This window comes from Cynocephalus volans, chromosome 4, assembly GCF_027409185.1.
Source record: "Cynocephalus volans isolate mCynVol1 chromosome 4, mCynVol1.pri, whole genome shotgun sequence".
NCBI lineage: Eukaryota > Metazoa > Chordata > Mammalia > Dermoptera > Cynocephalidae > Cynocephalus > Cynocephalus volans.
Genome location: NC_084463.1, coordinates 129323484 through 129343864, shown reverse-complemented (window position 1 = coordinate 129343864; position 20381 = coordinate 129323484). Strand labels below are relative to the sequence as shown.

Sequence of the window (20381 nt, the reverse complement as noted above, 5' to 3'; positions counted from 1 at the left end):
GGTTTCAAGAGGAAAATTTTCTTTTTAGTTGTGCCTTCATAGAGCTGCAATAAAATACTTTCAAAGTTAAAGTACTTTCACATTTAAACACTTCGGCATTACTATCCCAATTGAGTTAATAATCTGCTTTATCTGGTGCACTTCCTTTGTTTTCTGAAAGTTAAATTATCTTATTAAGGTTAGTCAATTCCCAAGACTATACCATTACAAATAATCTACAATTTGGGACATACATTCTACAAGTTGGGTCACAGAAATTTCTTACAACTTTCAAACTAATTGTTCAATGGTTTTAATGATTTTTTAAAAAAGCATTCTCTAAGTACCTCTGCTTTATTAAAATAAATGAAAAGAAACCCAGAATCACCCATGTGTATTTCTGTATTCTCACCTGTACTCATTTTTGGGAGGCTGGCCAGTAAGGGGATCTGATCATTTGTATTTTTAAAGAATAAAACCCAATATGGTTGACTGCTGCTGGGCAAGACCTAAGAATGCTACAGAGAAAGCATTTTACTTTGAGAACTTTTGCAGGTTATTATGTAATTATGTGCTCATAGTTTAATTTGGAAGTGAAGAGATTAAGTGGAAGTAGTAGCAGCAGAGAGCAGTTTATTTTCATGACGATACCAGCAGATGTCAGCAAAAACTAAGACACTGCCACATGAATTTTGCACAAGGACATTAAGCTATTTCTAGCAAGTAGCCATAATGAAAGCAGAAAATCTCTAATTACCAAAGTTCAGTCCAGATAAGACATTTCAGTTTTGTATACTGTGATTTAACTTGTAATTAATTACTTTTTTGGAGGCACGAAGATTGTGAGAGGCCAGAGTGGGATCTGATTTTTCAGGGCAGCAACAGTGCTTTCAAGGACTGAACTGCTTTGGTTTTGTTAAAAAACAAAACACCCATCCACAACAATACAAAACAAACCAAACTATACTTTAGACAGTCAACCTCATTTAAAAAAATGGCTTACAGAATATTTCATATTACCCAGGCACCCCAATACATGTTCAGGGGTTCTGAATGTGGAGTATTTGAGTACAGAAATGCAGGTATTTTTCTGGGGAGAGAGTTCATAGATTTCATCTGTTTCTCACAGGGGTCTTTGATTTCTAAAAAGTTTATATTTACATATACATTCTATTAATAAATCACTACATATGTATATATGTGTGTATATTTGAAAATTCATTTGCTAAAAATTACTTGCTTGAATTCATGCCAGGAAAGCAGTTTTAGAATAGACTGTCAAGTTGTACAACAGCTTGTTATACAGAACTAGACACAATATTTTAAAGAAGAATAATCCTATGTATGATATTCCAAAGGTAAAAACAGCTGTTTTTTCGCACTTGCAAAAAGCAAATAGGAAAAAGATCACACAGGATGCCATTTACTTTATTCAAATATATACATGCTTTTTTAAGTTTGTGACTAACATTGTGTAAGACCAATGTTTGTAGAATTTAACATTAACTTTTACACTAGGACCTGCACACAGTAGTATTTATATAACTTTTATTTTTGCTTTTTAGATTAATAGAATTCTAAAATAATTTAGCCACCTTGAATATTTATGCAAAATATAAAAAGGACCTAGATGATTTCACTGTATTTCATATTTCTGTAATTTTAAGTTAAAAAACATTAAGTGGACATATGATCTAATTTTTCCAAAATAGAGCTTTTATTATAGCCTACTGTAAATCAGATATAACTTTCTCTGTAAATAACTTCTATGTTCATTAAAAGTTTGATCCCCTAAATGGGCATGATTAACAAATACTAGCAAAATTGTTATTCAAGAAATTTTCCCTTGAAAAAAACAAATCTGTTCAAGAAATGCTGAAATATAGCAACTTGAATCTTAAAGTCATTTATTTCATCAAAAAGGAATCCCTTTTTTAAACAAAAAAATCTAAGATTTTAATTTGTCCCTATATGCACAGCCTGATCAATGTACTAACTCATACTTAAAGCAAAAAAAAAAGAGACCACAGTAATGTAACTAAGACCTAATGATCCTGGAAATTTAGATAAAAGCAGTCTGTTTGTATCCTCTATAACAAAATATTTCCTTAATTCAGAAAACAATAAATAATCTAGCATCTGGCTTAAGTACATAAAGCTAAAATATTCTTTTGCCAGTGCTCAGTTGAATCTGTAGTTCTGATAACCAGGTTAGTGAACAATTATAATTTTAAAATGACATTTAATTCCAAGGTGGAAAATGGCATTCCATCAAAGTAAAACCAGTCTTTTTAAAAAGATAGCAAAATAAAAATAAAAAACCCCCACCTCTAATGGTCAATTCAAACCGCCTGTATAAACTTAGTTTTAACATATACAAAATATTTCAAATTGCTAAAAACTCATTTGATTAAACTGAAGTACTGTGTTTAGGGAAAAGAAACAAAAACAAAAAACCTAGTTTAGTGGCAATGTCTTACGTGATAAAAGCTTTTAGACAGAATGACAGGTAGCTGTCATGAAGAAAAGAAAGTGCAGAGAGAAGACACCATTCCTCTGTCCTCCAAAAGCAATAATACAAATCCCAACATTGATTCAATTTCTAAAAAATTTTATACTCCATGTCTTAACCTAAGTGTTTCTCCACCTTTTTTCATTATCACTCCCTTAAGCAGCCTTTTTAGAACTATTAATTAACCACCCCCCAAAACTTTAATACCACAGATATAATGTATATTTGTCTATGTATTGTATGTATATTTGTACTTTATACATAAAAAAGATTTTTTGTCACCAAGAAAAAATTTCCACAAAGAATGAATGGCCTAAACAATAAAAGGATTACAGTAGTAAAACTTTTTTTTTTAAATAAGCAAGAAGAAAAACATTTTAGCACTTAGATGTGTGGATTATTTCTGAAACAGTTTAACACTTAGTCATTTTATCAAAATCAGGTTTCCCTGAAATAGTCATTGTTCCCAGCTACAGGCAGTCCTCATTTTGCATGGTAGCATGGGATCATAAAAAGGGCCATGCAGAGCAATCAATGTGGCCAAATTATGATTGTTCCATGACCTTTAGAGATCCGTCAAAATATTAAAAACTCTCAGTACGTCCGTTATAAATGTAGAAGAAAATGAAAAAAAGTATAAAAATATGTATTTAGTGGACTGTAATTTAAAATGTTAGAAACACTGAGAATTAGAGTGTTTTGTTTCATTGTAAAAGATCTAATTAATAGTAGTTAGAAGAGTGCCTGCTTTTTTGGCCAAATAACTTGTGATACGAGTAAGCACCTTTGCTATAAGATTGCAAATTTTCATTCTCCTTTTAAGTCTGAATCACCTTCCACCACTTTATTGTTTGTGTCCTCAATGTGATGAAATACTTCTGTATTCACATTAAATGCCCTTTAATGTGAAGCTTTTTAGGAGCACTTCCTCTGGGACATAGTCATCTTTCTCATCTCACCACTTTCCTCATTTATGTCAAGAAGTTTGCCTTCACTAAGTTCCTCAGGATGCATATTTAGAGTCTCTAGAACAGCAATAATATCAACATCCCATGATCAGTGATTTCTTCTACAACTCTATTCACATTCAATTCAAGTATCACTTCTGGTGTTAATCATTTTTCATTTATTTGCTGCACTATCATCTTTGTTGGCCAATTCTTTCAGTTGTCCACTTTTATAAAATGTCACATTGCTGACAAGGAGACAGCTCAACTACACGCTTTGCTGTGAGTGAAATGAGTAACAGATGTGCAGTGACTAATCACTAGCAGAATTTGAAATAAGTGACTTGACTGGTCATTGATCATGAAGCACATCTGTTATTTACATAGTGATTTGTGGACTGAAGAGCTAGCAGGGAAGTTTGTACTTCATACAATAAATTTTCAGTTAAATATAAGTGAAATTTGAACCATGCTATTAGGAGACTGATGTTATTTAACTAAATCATGGTAACTAAAATTTTTGCCTATGGAAAACATGCAAATTGAGGACTACTTATACCCTACTTATTTACATTGACCTAGACAGGCTTAAGCTGATTGCTGAGAAACAGCCCATATAAATTCACATCAAATAATGATTATGAAAGCAACCAAAATGCAACATTACTGCATATTGAGTGCATATTGAGGTGGTTTTCAAATCTTTGTCATTTGACAATCAAGCTTAAAATGTGATCATCTTAGAAAGACAGATTTTTAGAAATTGAAAAAGGACCTTTAAAGACCCCATAGTTTGATACCACAAATTATCCAGCATGTTTATTATGAATTATTTCTCCTCCCTCAATTTCAATTTGCTCATAAAGCCACTTGCGGTCACAGCGACATTCGGCTCCACATTTGGTAGAACCACAGGCAGGACAAGCATAGAAACATCCTAAGCAATCTTCATCAAGGCAGTCACAAAGGTCCATCCCACTGAAAATCAGGAGACCCTGGCTATCATAGACTTTACTCTTCGCTGGTATCACTTGTCTGTAAAATAAAACACAATGAATTACACCTCACAAATATATTATTTTTGAACATTTAATTGATAATAAGGTAATGAAAAAGAATTAAGGCAAGGTACTGCTTAAGTGGTGCATAATTTACCAGGCTCAAGGCTTACTCTGCAACCAATAGTAAATGAACTCCATATGAAAAGAGGAGAGCTACTCCAGAGTGTTGAAACAAATACAAAAGGCCTGAATGCACCTCTTAAAGTCCATTTAAAAGTAAAAAATAAGTATTAGTGGTTCATTTTATTGGCTACCAATCTCATCACTGCCTTGCGAACATAGTTTTTTTTTTTTATTACCATATACTACCCTACAGATTTTTATAATGGCAATTGATCTGTTTCTTGTTCTTTAATAGACCCTAGTAAATCTGTCCTAAAAATATTTAAATGACTCAAAGGAAAACCTTAACAGATGGAATAAATGAAGATGTAGTAATATTGACTGCACTTAAAAATAATTCTGATTATACTAACATTTGTTTGTCAATTTAGATTTTAGAAATGCTCAATTTAAAGTCATATTCTATGGCTGGCCCCGTGGCTCACTCGGGAGAGTACGGCGCTAGTAGTGCCGAGGCTGCGGGTTTGGAGCCTGTATGGGGATGGCCAGTGCACTCACTGGCTGAGCGTGGTGCAGACAGCACCAAGCCAAGGGTTGCGATCCCCTTACGGGTCAAATAAATAAATAAATAAAGTCATATTCTAAACAATTTAGTTCTCCCATTCATTCTGTTGACTGTACCAGAACTGTAATGCTATTTCAGACATATAAAAAATAAAAAGCAACCTTGTATTCTCATAAAATTTAATTACCTTCTGCCTCTCACAGAGATATGCCAGTTATACAACACCATCAAGGTTTTTCAAAAAAGTGAATTATCTTAATCCTAATATGTATACTTCAATTATTTTTAACTCTCATACCAAAAATACCTTGTTCACTTCATTGCTACCTTCTTAGAAATAGATTTTTACTGTTCAAAGGGTGCCTTAATTTTATATGAATAAAAACCTAGGCCCTTGGAGGTTTTTACTAATTCCACATTGTCCAATTTAAAATATCTACCCAGAAAATTCAAAACTTAAGAGAAAAACAAGCAAACAATACAGATGTGAAGCAGTAAGCTGACATATGTTTTAAGTAAAACATAGTTTACCTGTCTGAACCAGCAGTTCCATTTTTCGTAAGCCTTCTTTTTTCTCTTTTACCAGGTTCTGGAGCAAATTCAGTTTGCTTTCCTGGATTTGTAAATTGTAATGACCTCAAAGCTTTAGCAGTTCTTCCCTAAATAAAGGTAAACAAATTATCAACTCAAATCTTGACATCAGACAATAGACAATAATATTTGACTTAATGTAATCCAGATTATTCCTTAACCTGGAAGATAGTCTAGAACACACACACACACGAAAAAGGGTTTAGAACCCAACTTCAAGAAAATTTACACAGCCCTGGGCCATATAAAAAGTTTGCTGGTTAATTTATTAGTAACATTTTCATTGATTTTAGTCTCTGGCATATTAGGAGCAGAGGAGGACAGGAATGGTGAAAACTGCAATGGCTGCTGCCAACATGGGGGAGAAGGAAAAAAAAAAGGCTGTATAACCCAATAGCACATAACTGAGGTTCCTAGTAACAATCCTGGGTCCTTAGGAAAGAAAATAATATTATTATATTTTGTATATCTAAGAGCAGAGAAGTAATATGGCTTCAAGTTCTGACATAGTATTATAATCTTTTAAAAAAGCTTTGGTAAAACAAAATTTTGGTGCTTAAGAGTTTAAGTTTGTTATTTGGGGGAAAAAAGGTTCATGTGATACACTCCACAAGAGCAATGGATAGATAAGGTGAGGACATCCCAAATGACGGCACCAGCAAGTATCTAGTATGAACTGCAGATAACACTGGGTTCTGAAGATGTGCCTCCGAGGGAAGAACAAAAGGAAAACACTACATACAATTTAAAACTTTATCTTTTAAGTTGGATTATCAGTATAATCAAAAGGAGAAAATTGAGAAAAACATTCCAGCAGCAAGGATTATAAATGATAATAAGTAAAAATATTGAGAAGTGCTCCTTTGACATACTTGTCCTTGTTCTATACCAAAGATAGCTTTATGAAATCTTAAGTTGTTCTGATAGGGTTAAATAGTCCACATGTAGGTATGTGAATAAGGAAGAGAGGTATAAAATATTTAACATTTTGTGTAAAAATGTATGCTCTTTGACCACAGGAAGTCCTAAAATTAGACTTGACCATACCAAGTAAGAATTCAGAGTTAGAAGCAAAGGAAACTCACAAGCATTTTAAAACTCAAATATGAATGGGATAGTGCCAAAGGAGAAAGACTGAAATAAAAAACAATTATTTCAAGTCGCTTCTCTAATGCTCCTTTTAAAGCAGTGATTTCCAAGTCCTTCATAAAAAGGGGGAATTCATCCTGCTATACAGACCCATGCTGGCTAGCATGTCCCAATAAGTTACTTTGGTATCACAAAAGAAACTAAGTGAGTCAAGTCCTGGCTTTGCCAGAATGTTCTAAAAGTCACTTCTAATGTCTTAACATTAGGAGTTGTAGTTTGAAGTCTTGGGCATGTTGCGTTATTCCTTTCCCAAGCCTACTTTTATCACCCAATATTGACCCTGGGTATATGGGAATATTTAGAAACACCATTTACTTTCACCTTCCCAACTTTAAATTCACTGTGTGCTAATGAATATAATAATGATGTAAATATGATTTCCTTATAAACAAAATCCCACACTGTAGATGTCACACAGCAGAAAAAATGACTACTATACATACATCTGATTCAGGTTTTCTCTTTTGGCGGTCTTCAGAATCAACCTCCACACTTCCATTGATTATCTGTGTACATTTCGGACAAAGCTTCCAACCAGGTACAAGCTGTCTTCCAAATTTTGCACTCAGAAAAGTGGCATCATCTAAGTCAATTACATGCAAATTTTTTTTGGCTAGTTTTTTGTGTATGTTAAATGGGTCACAACATGACTTCTGCAAATCCTCAAATCTGTCAATGTAAATTTTTACATGATGAAAGCAAATTGTATTGTTGCCAGAGAGTGTCATTCCAGTTCTAAGTTGAAGTAAAAGCATATCATTTGATGACAACTCTTGCAAAGTCTTGAAACCTGTGTGACGAGTATAGTAGGTTTTATGGCACTCATTTGTGGTGCGAAGTTGGACTCCAACTGAACATGGATCCATCATTCTTGATTCTTGAAAATTTTCCGTTTTGTCTGGAGATTTCTGTTTAGTACGATGTGTGTGATTACCCTAGAGAAAACATTAAAGAGAGTCAGATTTGTGCTGCAAACTTTTTATTTGAGAAACTGAAAAAGCATTTGATAAAATTCAACACCCATTTAAAAGGAAGAAAACTCTCAGTAATCGAGGAGTAGAAAGGTATTTACCAAAAGCCTACAATAAACATTATGATATTTAATTATCAAACATTAAGAGCATTCCCTGCTCTTAAAAAGTAAAGTCAGAACTACACAACAATACCTGCTATCACAGCTTTTATTTAAGACCATATTAAAAAGTACAAGGATTGAATAGGAAGAAAAAAGAAATATTACTCAAAGATGACATAAATATCTACATGAGAAATACAAGAGGTTCAACAGACAAACTATTAGAACTAGTGAAAGAATTCAACAGGGATGCTAGAAATCCAAAACACTATGAGATGCCTTATGAAACATACAAATCTTACAAAAGATATGCAAGATCTTTATGGAGAAAATTATCAAACTGAAAGAACAAAAAGACACACTAAATAAATGTAGCCATATATCATGGGAAGCTTGACTACAGTAAATATGTCAATTCTCCAGGAATTTATCTATAAATTCCACGCTATTCCAATCAAAATTCCATCAGATATTCCACCCCCAACCCTTTGGAATTTAGCAAGCTGGTCTATTTGAAAAACTAAACATCCAAGAAAGCCAAGATATTTTGAAGGAAAATAAAGTAAGATATTGATTTACTATAAAGCTATTGTAATTAAAACAGTATTGGTATAATATAGACAAATAGATCCATGAGGGCTTGGTGTATGACATGTCCTACTATAAATCAGTGGGTATTACATATTAATGTGGAAAGGATTTTAGCTGGCTAACCATATGTAAAAACAGAATCAGATCTCTTCCGCACAAACAAAATCAATTACAGAAGAATTTAAGAATTAAATATGAAAAGAAAAACTGCAAAAATGTTTATGCGAAAATGTAGAAGGTTTCATGACAAGGAGCAGAAAAAAATGTTTTTAACAAGGACATATCAAAGGAAAAGACTGATACATTTGATTATATATTTTAAAAAATCTGATATCCTAGTGCTGGCTAAGATGTGGCTACCTCTTAACATGCTCCTTATACATTGATAGGAATGTAAATTGCTACAACTGTTTTTGGCAATTTCTTGCAAAATTGAAGAAGCACAAACACTGTGCTAGAGAAAAGTATCTCCAATATGAGCATAGTTATATACAAGGACTTTCTGCATCCATTGTTTTTGGTAGTGAAAAATGAGAAACAGTCTTATTTTAAAAGATGAGAAATTGTAGATTACTCCTACAGGGAACTCCTACATAACAGTTAAAATAAATGAACTATGTGAATTACATGAATCAACATGGATAAATCTCAAAGACAATCTTAAATGAAAAAAGCTGCCAAATGATATATAATTTATCATTAACGTAAAATTTTAAACACAAAAAATAGTATTAAGATTTATGGATGAGAACATGAATATATACTAAAATACACATGAGAGTAACAGACACCAAATTCATGGATACTTCTAAGGAGGAAGAAGCTTTTTCCCCCCAAAGAGATTTACAGAAAATAAGGCTTGGTGGCATGTATGTGACTCACTATTTTCCATACTTCCTAATACAAATTTTTCATAATTAAATATTTTTCCAAGCAAATTTAAAAACTAAGTTGAATTCTTAAGAAAAGATACAAATACAAGTAACTATGAAAAAAATTGCTGTTGAAAAAAGATGTGAACCACTGAAATCTGGGTGGTAGTGAGATCTTGCGAAATCTAAGACTGCAATTTTACAAGTGTTTGTAAATCTTGGTCCAAATTTAAAAAAAAAAAAAAAAACTGGTTAGAAATTTTAGACACTTTTTGATGTGTTCTGTTAGCAAAGAAACTGTAATCAGTAAGGCCATATACAAAGAAAAGACCCTGACTTCATATAACAAAAAAATGGTAACTAAGTGTACATCTGTGTTTTCAGTCAAAATATTAAATTTAGAAAGTTAAAAAATAAAATTTATTTTAAAGTGTTAAAATATTATTGAAACATTTTAACTGAAAAAAATTTTAAAGCTGGTTAAAAGAGCATATTTATCTTTTTTTTATATTGTTTTAGCCAACTTCTAAAATTTAACTAATACTGGCTTGAATCATATCAGATAAAATGCCTTGTATCATACTAATAATTAGATGGCTTTTCTCCAAACAGAAAATTGGGTTAAGATAAATTAAGAAGTGGAAAAAGAGGAAGCTAGAAATAAGGTTACAAAACAAGAAACTATGTGGCAATGTATCTTAGCAAATATGGGACACAAATCCGGCTATGACCTTTCTTAACAGTTAATACAAAGAAGGAAACTAGATCAACTAACTATCCCTCAATACATTATGGAAACTGCTAATGCTTAATGTCTTGTTAATGCCACAGATTCTTTATATTTGTAGGTAACTATACCAATTTGCAGCCACTAATCTACAATTTTTTGATCATAAAACTATTTCTCAGTGTTCAAAACTTCAGCTGCCTTGACAATACATGATAGGAAAAGCATCTTGTGACTTAAGAAATTTATTTTAGAAACCTTATCTGTTTTTAGTAATAAAGATTTTTACCCTTTAGAGTAATATAATTTACCCTATTTATTAATTAATGTTAGGTTAAAAAAATATTTTCTTTGGGATCCTCTGTTCCTTTACTTTCCTTTAATCTTGGCTAACTTCCAACATAATTCATAGAGTTTATCGCAGACTCCGTGTGAAGGTGAATACCTATTTCTAAGCAATCTTGGACTGTCTTGGAAACTTTGATTAATTCCTGTTAAATCAATTTTTCTGGTGAGCTTTTTTTGCTTGGACATCTTCTACAACAGCATAAATTCTTTTTCCCCCCATAAATTCTTTTATTAACTTCAACCCACTTATGAACCTGGACTTTTAGTTGGAGAGTCAGAGTTAAATTTGCTTTTTCTTCAAGTTATCCATGACCCTATCTGTCTCTGAAAACATCCAACAATTTTAAGTCCTTGGCACACTTTAGGGTACACTATAATTTTTGGAGAAGCACTTGAAGGAATTAAACTGCTTTCACAATTGTTGTACTATTTTCTAGGTAGCCATCCCTCAGGTGTCACTGTCGGAACAGAATTATTTACTATTGTTCTTGCCAGATAAAATACAGATATTCAGCTAAATCTGAATTTCAGATAGTGCACAAATAATTTTTATTTTAATTATGTACCAAATTTTGCTAAAAAGTAATTCATTATTTGCCTCAAATTTAAGTTTAACTGAGCATCATATATTTTTATTTGCTAAATCTGGCAACCCTATTTTCGGCATTATCCAGTAAGTACAAATTTTTCTTTGGTGCCAGCTCCATCTCTTACTTGATGCTAAAAGAAAACTAAACTCCCTATGAACACATTACAGGACCTACTCAGTTTAAAATTAAAACGTCCTATCTGACAGAATACAAACTGTCAGATGCAATAAAACAATAAATTTTACACACTGATTAAAACTCAGTGGCACACCAATACCACTCACTTGAGTAAACAATCAGGGTAAAGTGCATACAACTGAGTTAGGACAGTTTTATGCTCATAGTCTTCCAGGGGTTAGCTTCCTGATCTATGGTTTGATAGTTTGCTCATGTACTGCCAAAGAAGTCGGGGGAGCTCAAGGAGCACAACATTTCAGGCACTGATCTTAGGTGGTAACGTACGCTTTAAAAATCACACCCTCTGGTTGTTCTTCCTCTGTTATATTGCTCAGTCTCTTCATTTCCAGCTCTTTTCTGTTCTCCTACTTCAAGCTCACTTATTGCTATAGAGCTCTTTGGATCTGTTTCCTAGCAAGTATTTCTTTTGCTCATTTTGGTCTGTGCTCTGGCAATGTGGCCTACAATTAATACTTATTTTACCTTCTTCTATTGCTAGTCTAGCAGCTTCATGTTGTTCCTTTCACCTGCAGTACAGTGCTATGTTCTTCCATAATGATTGTCTATCTAACCCTTTCCTGAATTAATATAGTCAGAAATGTTTCATTAATTAATACAGTCAGAAATGTATCAGCTGGGATGTTAGTAGAAATGTCCTCACTACCGGCCCCATACCAACTGAATACATTTAAAAAAAAAAATATGCCCAGGTGCTTCAGAACATTATAGTTTGAGATGTATTGATTCAGATAATTCAATCAAAAACATTTACTAAGCACCTTCTGTATTTTATACAACATATCAACAACGAATAAGAAAAACACACAGAAATGTACTTGTCTTGCAGGAAGTCTGACACTAGAGAAGATGATGGGAGGAGAGGCATTCTAAATTTGATAAAACAAGTACAGAGAAAAATATCTGTTTCAATAGAAAACTACACTGAGAGCACAGCTTTCCAGGTTTTCACATTTTGATTATATTTGGGCTCTGAGTCTATTACCACCTTTGAGCTATTTTACACTGACAACTGTAGATAACCAACAGCAATACAAAATAATTCTTCTCTATATTGTAAATTCTGTCTGGTGGAGGTTCAATAGACTTCCCTGCCCAACTCTTGAAGAAGACAGTTTTGCCTTCATTTTTACATTTATTTTGATATCCCTGATCTATAAATGTGTCTGTTCTTTTCATTGTCATTTAAACTAGTTGTAACATCTTGCCAGTTTCCTCATTAATAAGTTGAATAAAAATCTTCAACATCTGTTCATTTTACATCTGTGAGATAGTCAAGATTTTACACCCTCCCCTTTTTGTGGAAAATTATCTTGTAATATAAGATAAGATTAATTTGCTCCAGCCAATCATTTTGGTCAGTATAAAACCTAGGATTTCTCACAGAAGAAAAAAAAAATCCTATCTGTTATGGGATAACAAGCAAACAAATAAAAACAAAAACAAAAAACCCCCTAAATTTGTCCATTTAGACCTCATTAACTTGGATTCTGTCCCCACCCCCACCCTAGGAAGATTTCACCATGGTATGAATGAAATCTACATCCTCAAGTACTTTCAAAACTATACCTAGTGATATAGATTTACAAATACTAACACTTACTGAATTCCTGAATAGGTTAATGGGTCTCCTAAGGCCTTCCTGTATAGATGTTTGAATACTTATTTACTTTCAACTTCAAATAGCAAAAATGCCTTTTGACAAGCTGAATTTTACTTTAGCCTTGTGCTCCCAGTTGTTTAACAGCCATAATTAAAGAAATCCTTCATTCCCCAAATGACTTGAATAAGACTCTTATAACCAGGCCAAATTCCCATTTTTGCTTCTTGTATGAGTAGAATGTGTCCCCCAAAAATTCATGTGTTGGAAACTTGATTCCCATTGTTACAGTGTTAAAAAGGTGGGAAATCTCAATCACGGTATTTGAAAGGTGGGACCTTTGAGAGATGATTGGAACCTAAGGATTTTCTCCTCATGAACAGATGAATCTGTTGATTAATTAATGGGTTAATGGTTTAGTGGTTTATCATGGATGTAGAGTGGTGGCTTTGTAAGAAGAGCACATAAAAGCTCTCTTGCCATCCTTGCCATGTGATACTAACCTGTGTTGCCACAGGACTCCACAGAGACTCCATACAGAGTCACCACCAAGAAGGCCCTCACCAGATGTATTCTCTAGACCTTGGGCTTCCCAACCTCTAAAACTATAAGAAATAAATTTCATCTTCTTTATAAATTACCCAGTTTCAGGTATTCCACAGTAAGCGACAGAAAACAGACTAATACTGCTTCATTTATGAATTTATGAATGATTTGAACTGCTTGTCCCCACTGATTAACTGGAACAAAATGCTTGTTAACCCAACTTCTTTTCTTATTTTTCTCATTAAACTTCGTTTTAATGAGTCTCAAAATTCTGTGACAGAGTTTTGGTCAAGTTATTTCCGTTGAAAAGTCTGATCTTAAAAACTAATAACTTAGAACTGCCATATAAAAAAACAAAACGGTCCACAAGACATTCTCCTTTCCTTCTGAAGGTTTCACGATGCATTGTTATCATTCACCAGGCTTTTACTATTAAACTTAAACAGCCAATTGAAATAAACAGTTGAGATTGTTCTTCCACCACTGATTAAGACTACAGTGGTAGATATTAGGGATAACCCAACTTTAAGTTTCTCTTCTTCTCCCAGGTCCCTGAACTTTGGCCAACTTTCAGCTAAAGCGGGCAAACGGAAAACATCCCCTCCCTAGAACAGGCTGGCCTCAAGGTAACACATTCTCTCAGCTACTATCAGATCAAGCCACCCTTATACCCCACTTCCTCACACCACTTCTTTCCAGCGTAGTTCACTCCTCCTTAGAGATGCCTGCAGATCTTTTGGTCAGTTTTCCCCATTGCAATATTCCTTTTTCTCCTCTTATAATAACCTTTTCAAATAAAGTCTCCCCTTACTAGGTCCAGATTTATTTTTTATTTACACTTTCTTTAAAAAATTCTCCATTTTGAACTTTCTTCTGTCCTAGGATCACCAATACTTTACTTCAGTGCCTAAATATAGTACATTTTGTGATTCTAAGATTAACATTTAACATTTTTATAGCACTATCAGAAGAGTCAAAAGAAAATGAAATAAATGTAGAATAGGTTTATTAGATCCCTTCTACTTCCTTAGGTAGTAAACAAAAGTATTTGCTCCTCATATAATTTGAACACTGTCAGCTCAGGGAATTATTCAGCTTTACTTTACATCTTTAGTTTTAAATAAGCTCTTAAGCATTATCTCTTGCTAGCCATTACCAAACTATAAGGTAGGTAGGTTACATGAATTGAGGAAGCTGAGCAAACTCATACAAGGCTGTGATGCTTGCAAGTCTTTCTAGTAATGTGAGGTCTAGGACATTATCACAGGGTTGGTTCCTATAGGTATCAAAGCTGACCATCATCACTAATAAAGCAATAGCAAAACAGTCAATAACAAAAAAATATCCACTAACAATAGCAGAGGGAGGTGAGGATTAATTAAGGAACTCATTTCCCCCCCCCCCAAATTTGTATGGGTGATGTGGTGGTATATACAGGCACTTCAAAAAGTTCATGGAAAGATGATTCATATTTACTTTTAATTGTATTTTTCCACGAACTTTTTGAAGTACTCATGTATTCCAATATGTTGATTTCCCTTAATATAGCTGTTTACTTTACCAGTCTCTTAATCAGTAGGAAAATAGCATTAAGAGGAAACTTAACCAAACAGGAAATTTAATTTTTAGGTCAACTCAAAAGTCTTTCCCTTTCATGAAAAACATGAAAAAATGTTTCATTAAAAAAAAAAATTAGTTTTTTTTTGGCATACAGTCTTACAATTTATAAAGCATTTTCCCAGGTTATCTCTTATTTAGTGAAAATAAAATAATTTCACCTACCCCTAATACCCAAATCAGCAGCTTTAGTTATGGGCACACAGACACATACAAAGTTATACTTCTCCCAATTGCTAACTTTCTGTGCCTATTATCTTCGAATACTAACTACCTACACTACATGTGAATGGGCACTAACTGAAGGGCCCAGGAGCCAAGATGAAAGTCTCAATCCTCAATAAGACCTAGGACCAAAAAAGAAGGTAAAGAGAACATAGTCACAAACAAAACTATAGTCCATAGTACCATTTAAAAGATTTGGTCAAAGTGCCTGTAGTTAAGGGTCCAGTAGAGTGCCAAGCACAATCACCTCATAAATCTTCACAACAACCTTGAGGTAAGTACTATCATCCTGATTTACAGACGAAGAAACTGAAGCTTATAGCTGTAGTTACCAAGCCTATAACACTCAAGTATTTGCTGAGTGAATATTTTTAAAAACACCATAATTTTACTTTATATGAAGGATGCCTCACAGTTCCTAATGCAGTCGTTTACTCTAGGCTCACCTAATGCACTCCCCTCAGATTTTTTAGTGCTATACTCAGGGTACTTTCAGGTCATTTCTGGAAAAATTTAGCAAATCCTTCAGGCTTCCAAACTTCATTTACAATGTTCCATTACACTTGTCTTTAAAGGTCAAAAAGAGCAGAAGAAGGATTTCAGCACAGAGAGGTTATTTCCAGACCAAGAGGAATGACGGAAGCTCTCCTTATTGTACCTTATTCTCCATGTGGCCAAAATTGCCAAACAATACTTATTAACACTATGGATGTTGGGTAAGTGACTGTGCAACTGAACCATAATCATTCTGCTGAAAAAACTTTTACCTCTTCTTACAAAGTAAAGTCTGGACTCTCACACAGTACAAGTTGTTCCAAATGCCACATACTCCATCCAGGTCAACTACATGACCCACAAAGGTCTTTTACACTTCATGCCTCCATATCATTCTCTCTGCTTGGAAAGCCGTTGGCTCTTTCTATGCCAAGCAATGCTAACGTACTGTTCAAGGCATTGTCAATGTCTTCCTATCTCGTGAAGCCTTACCCAAATCCTGTTGTTATACGTCCTCCTTCCTCCGTGTTTGCACAACACTTCCACAGTGTATTAACTTTTTCTCTATTACCTCTCAGCTGTTGGAAGGCAAGAACTTCATGGTGTTATTTTCTGCACCAATCAATGTAAAAGAACAACTTCAAGGATTTCCCTTTTCAGAGCACGCATATCATGCTTTTTTGTTACCTGTTAGTCTTTTCCCTTATATATTAAGCTCTGCGAGGGCAAGGAATCCCCTGGGTTCTGTTTACAGTTGTGGCTTCTCTAATTAGCACAATATTGACACTTGGCAGACACTTAACAGCTTTCTTTGAATGAATACATGTTCAGAACCTGCCAGAATCTCACACCATGAAGGCTGAATCTCCTCAAATCAATGTGACTGGGTTCCCAAAATCCTGCAAATATTCCCACAACCCTGTAGTGGTCGCATGCATAACGCCCCTACTAAACCACCAGATACATCCAATGAGCACTATGTTCACGGTCCAGGGATGGAAAAAAAAAAAAAATATTACTCGGCTTTCGGCCTCAACCAAACAACTAGGGCTGAGAGGATTCTGATTTTAAAAATTTAAAACAAGAGCGATATAAGATATGAATAGCGTTCAAGGCCACAAAACCCCGCACTAAATAGTACAAGCCTAAATCATAGCTTTGGGGCCTCGGGGCCTCCGGAAGAGAGGCGACAACCCGCGGAGGCGACAGAGGCGGCAGAAACTGTGATGGGCTTTGACCCGAGGGATCGTAGCTACACTGGGGAGTGGGAGGGCGTCCGGGGGGGCCTCCTCTGCCACCTCTTCTCAGGGACCTCCCCGACGCCGCCTGGGCTCCCTCCACACCCAGAAACCGGTCTCCAAGACCTCATGCCTTCCCAGAGCCTCCCCCGGTCCCCTTCCACCTTAGCTCGAGCTGGCCTCCGTCCGGGTTCAGGTAGCTCCCGCGTCCACACAACCCAGGATCTGCCGCAGACTTTCCAGCTTGCTCCGCGCTACCACTGAGAGGACGGCGCTCGCGGGCTAGAGAGGCGGAGCGCCACCATAAAGAGAAGCCGGAAAAGCCTAGAGCGGAACAGAGCCCGGAAGCTTCCGGGAACGGAAAGGGCTGAGTGGCGTGAATTGGCAAGTGATTCAAGGCGAGGCAATAGTTGCTTCAGACGCTGACTCATTTCTGCCATCTCTTCGCGGAGGTTAGGGAATTGGAAGGTCCGGGGGGGAGGGGGGGTGTTAATCTCTTACGGGATACAGGTGGCGCTAATTTGGATTGTTTTTGCAAATCTCTCCACCTTTCCGTGATACCAAACTTTTGCACCCCAATAACCCTTGTCCCCTGAAGGAGGTTCAGTGAGTTCAAAAGACCTCAAGAACAGACCCTTTATTTAGGGCCTCAAATTTTATTTGATTTCTTTCATTCAAGCGAAATATATTCCAAAATGCATCTCTTTTATTATAAACTGTGGAAATAGTACTACTTCGAGTGAAATGTAGGCTCCAGGAAGATGCTTGTAAATTTTCTGAGGGGAGAAACTGTGTTTCTTGTATCTCTATTGTCTGCCATTGTGTAGGCGCTCATTAATTTTTAAAGTGGATTTTATTCATCCAGAATCGAGAGCTCGAAATCTCTCAGACTGAAGGTTCTCGGCCTTTAAACCATTTTGAGGTGGGGATAGGAGGGAAACAAAAAGCTATTGTCGATTTAACCAGCAAGTGAAAATGTAGGACAGGCAAATCAGGTAAGGTCCACCAAGGCCCAAGCTTGCGAGTAATTTTATACACCTACTGTAAATAGTAGTTTTCTGCAGTGCACCTATGGTTCTCCTTACCACTTTCATACTGCTCCCCACGTGGGTAGGATTTTGATGCTCACCTGTAACACCCATCTTAGAACTAGGGGACAGGAGAAAGGCAAAAACAATAGATAATCAACTGTATCTGCAGGAGGCTGCGTTCTCGAGTTCTCTCACTGATTACTTTGTGGTTGGCACTTTGCTAAGCAATAATGAGACAAAAAGAATAACATTTATTTATGCTTCCAAAGAGCTTACAGACTAGTGAGAGAGACAGAGAAGTAAACAGTTAATCACAGTGGAATATGATAAATGCCATAACAGAAACACAGAGGTATGACAATATAAAATGAGAGGCCCTAAAGCAGGGACGTTCTGGGAGGACATTAATGCCCGAATTGAACTGTCATATAGGAGACTAACTTGATGTATTAGTGGCCTCCAAGTAAACTACTAGGCAAGCTATCTTAGAGATAATGAAACAGAAGGTTTACCAGTCAAATTAAGATTCTTGAATAATATGGCTTATTGAATCACTTTAAATATCCAGTGAAAAGCAAGGGGAAAGAGTTGTATTAAGTTGACACTCTTAGGATAGGGTGCAAGCAAGTGGAAGGGACACCACCACCTGAATCATGTGTTAAACAGTGATCATATATCCTATCTGCCACATCAGCTTTCTCCATTGATGGTACTCTTATGAGGACTAAAGATGAGGTTTCAACAAGGAGACCTACACAGGTGGAAAGTCCTTTGGGAAATGGCACACACCTGCTCTATTGGATAGATGCAGGGAGATATGTCTGGCCACAGCCAGAGCTCACTAGTTAGGCTACTGAATAGATGCAGCTTTTATTTAAATTCTTGGGTAGGGCACATATGAGATTGTTATAAGTAGCACCAATGGGTGACTGATTTAGGGGTGACATAGTTGTCAGCCCAGAGATGCCATGATTGTTCATAACTTAGTTTTTCCGTCCCTTTTTGACTATAAGTGTCCTTCTATTTCATTATGTTTTCTATTTATTTTAACTTTGGCATGCCTTATAGCATACTAACTTACTATATGCATTTAACACAATTCTGTTTATGTTTCACAAACTACATGCTTACTCATAGTCTATATTTAAAACATCTAGGAGTTTTGCACTTATAAGCTACTAACTTACTGCCTACAGTTAATACTTCTTATGACTTTTATCTATCTGTCCCTAAGGAAACTGAAAAGGAATTCAGTATGGCTGCAATAGAAAGCTGGACAGACAAATACAAGATAAATAAAGCTTTTCTAATGCCATTTTAGAGGTACTGGATTTTATACTGATAAAAACTGTAAAACTATAAGAAGTGTGGAGAATAGGGGAGAGGTACAGTCCTGCACAAGAAGGCCAGGTAGAACCTGTTGCCCTGATGCAGATATTTAATAATGAGGGCCTCAGTCAACTAAGGCAATGGTTTTATGAGGTGAGAGGTGATTCCCTTCCCTCTACTCCCTCCCCCCAGACATTTGGTAATGTCTGGAGACATTTTTGGTTGTACCAACTAGGAGGTATACTGTAGATTGGGTGTCTCCTTCCCCCAACCTCACTGAGGCTTAATCCCCACTGTAGCTATTGAGGGTGGGAAATTCTATTATGGTAATTGAAAGGTGGGAACTTGAAGAGGTGATTAGACCATGCTGTAGTGAATGGACTAAAAATGGTGTTCATGGGCATGGTACGGAGGGCTTTAAAAGAAGAGTAAATGAGCAGGTTAGCCTATCTCTGCTACGCCATTTTTGCAGTGTGATACCCTCCCATCACTGAAGTCATCAGTAAAGAAAATCTTCACCAAATGTGTTTTCTGGACTTTGGACTTCCTAGCCTCTGAAACTGTAAGCAATAAATTTTGTTTTCTTATAAATCACCCAGTTCCAGGTATTTTGTTATAAACAACAGAAACAGGTGCTACTGACATCTAGGGAATGGACGTGGAAACTGCTATACATCCTACCATGCACAGGACAACCCTTCACAACAAAGAACTGTCTGGCTAAAAATTTCAGTAGTGCCAGCATTGAGAAATCCTAAACTAAGGGAATTAAGCAGGCATAGAGAGGACAGATGTTAAGCAAGCAAAATTAGTAGGATTTTGTAACTGATTAGATACAGATGTTAGGAAGAAGGAGCGAATGATTTTAGGGCTCTAGCTTGGGTAACTGGGAGGACAAAAGGAGGAGTGGGTTAGGGAGAGTAGAGATAATGATTTACACATTGGATATGCTGAATTTGAGTTATCCAAGTGAAGATGCACAGTTGGAAGTTGGAAAGAAGGGTCAGGAGATAAAAGGAATATGAGCTGGAATAT

At 35.5% G+C, this 20381-nt stretch overlaps 1 protein-coding gene across 1 annotated transcript; it reads right to left on the bottom strand.

The window, feature by feature from the left end:
• Positions 1-1389: 1389 nt before the first annotated feature.
• ARL14EP (ADP ribosylation factor like GTPase 14 effector protein) lies at positions 1390-17231 on the bottom strand. The gene is made up of 4 exons (XM_063093574.1): positions 17151-17231; positions 7311-7802; positions 5659-5786; positions 1390-4473 (listed from the first exon to the last, which is right to left on the bottom strand). Exons 2-4 carry the CDS (start codon positions 7734-7736, stop codon positions 4245-4247), a joined length of 783 nt encoding a protein of 260 aa, XP_062949644.1. The 5' UTR covers positions 7737-7802; positions 17151-17231; the 3' UTR covers positions 1390-4244.
• Positions 17232-20381: the final 3150 nt, after the last annotated feature.

Bases quoted from the DNA above. Each gene is read 5' to 3' on its own strand.
- ARL14EP (XM_063093574.1), bottom strand. From the start codon at position 7,736: ATGATGGATCCATGTTCAGTTGGAGTCCAACTTCGCACCACAAATGAG. The intron at 5,787-7,310 runs GTATGTATAGTA...ACCTTTATTTAG, and splicing joins AGAGAAAACCTGAATCAGAT to GGAAGAACTGCTAAAGCTTT. The intron at 4,474-5,658 runs GTAAACTATGTT...TTTATTTTACAG, and splicing joins GGAACTGCTGGTTCAGACAG to ACAAGTGATACCAGCGAAGA.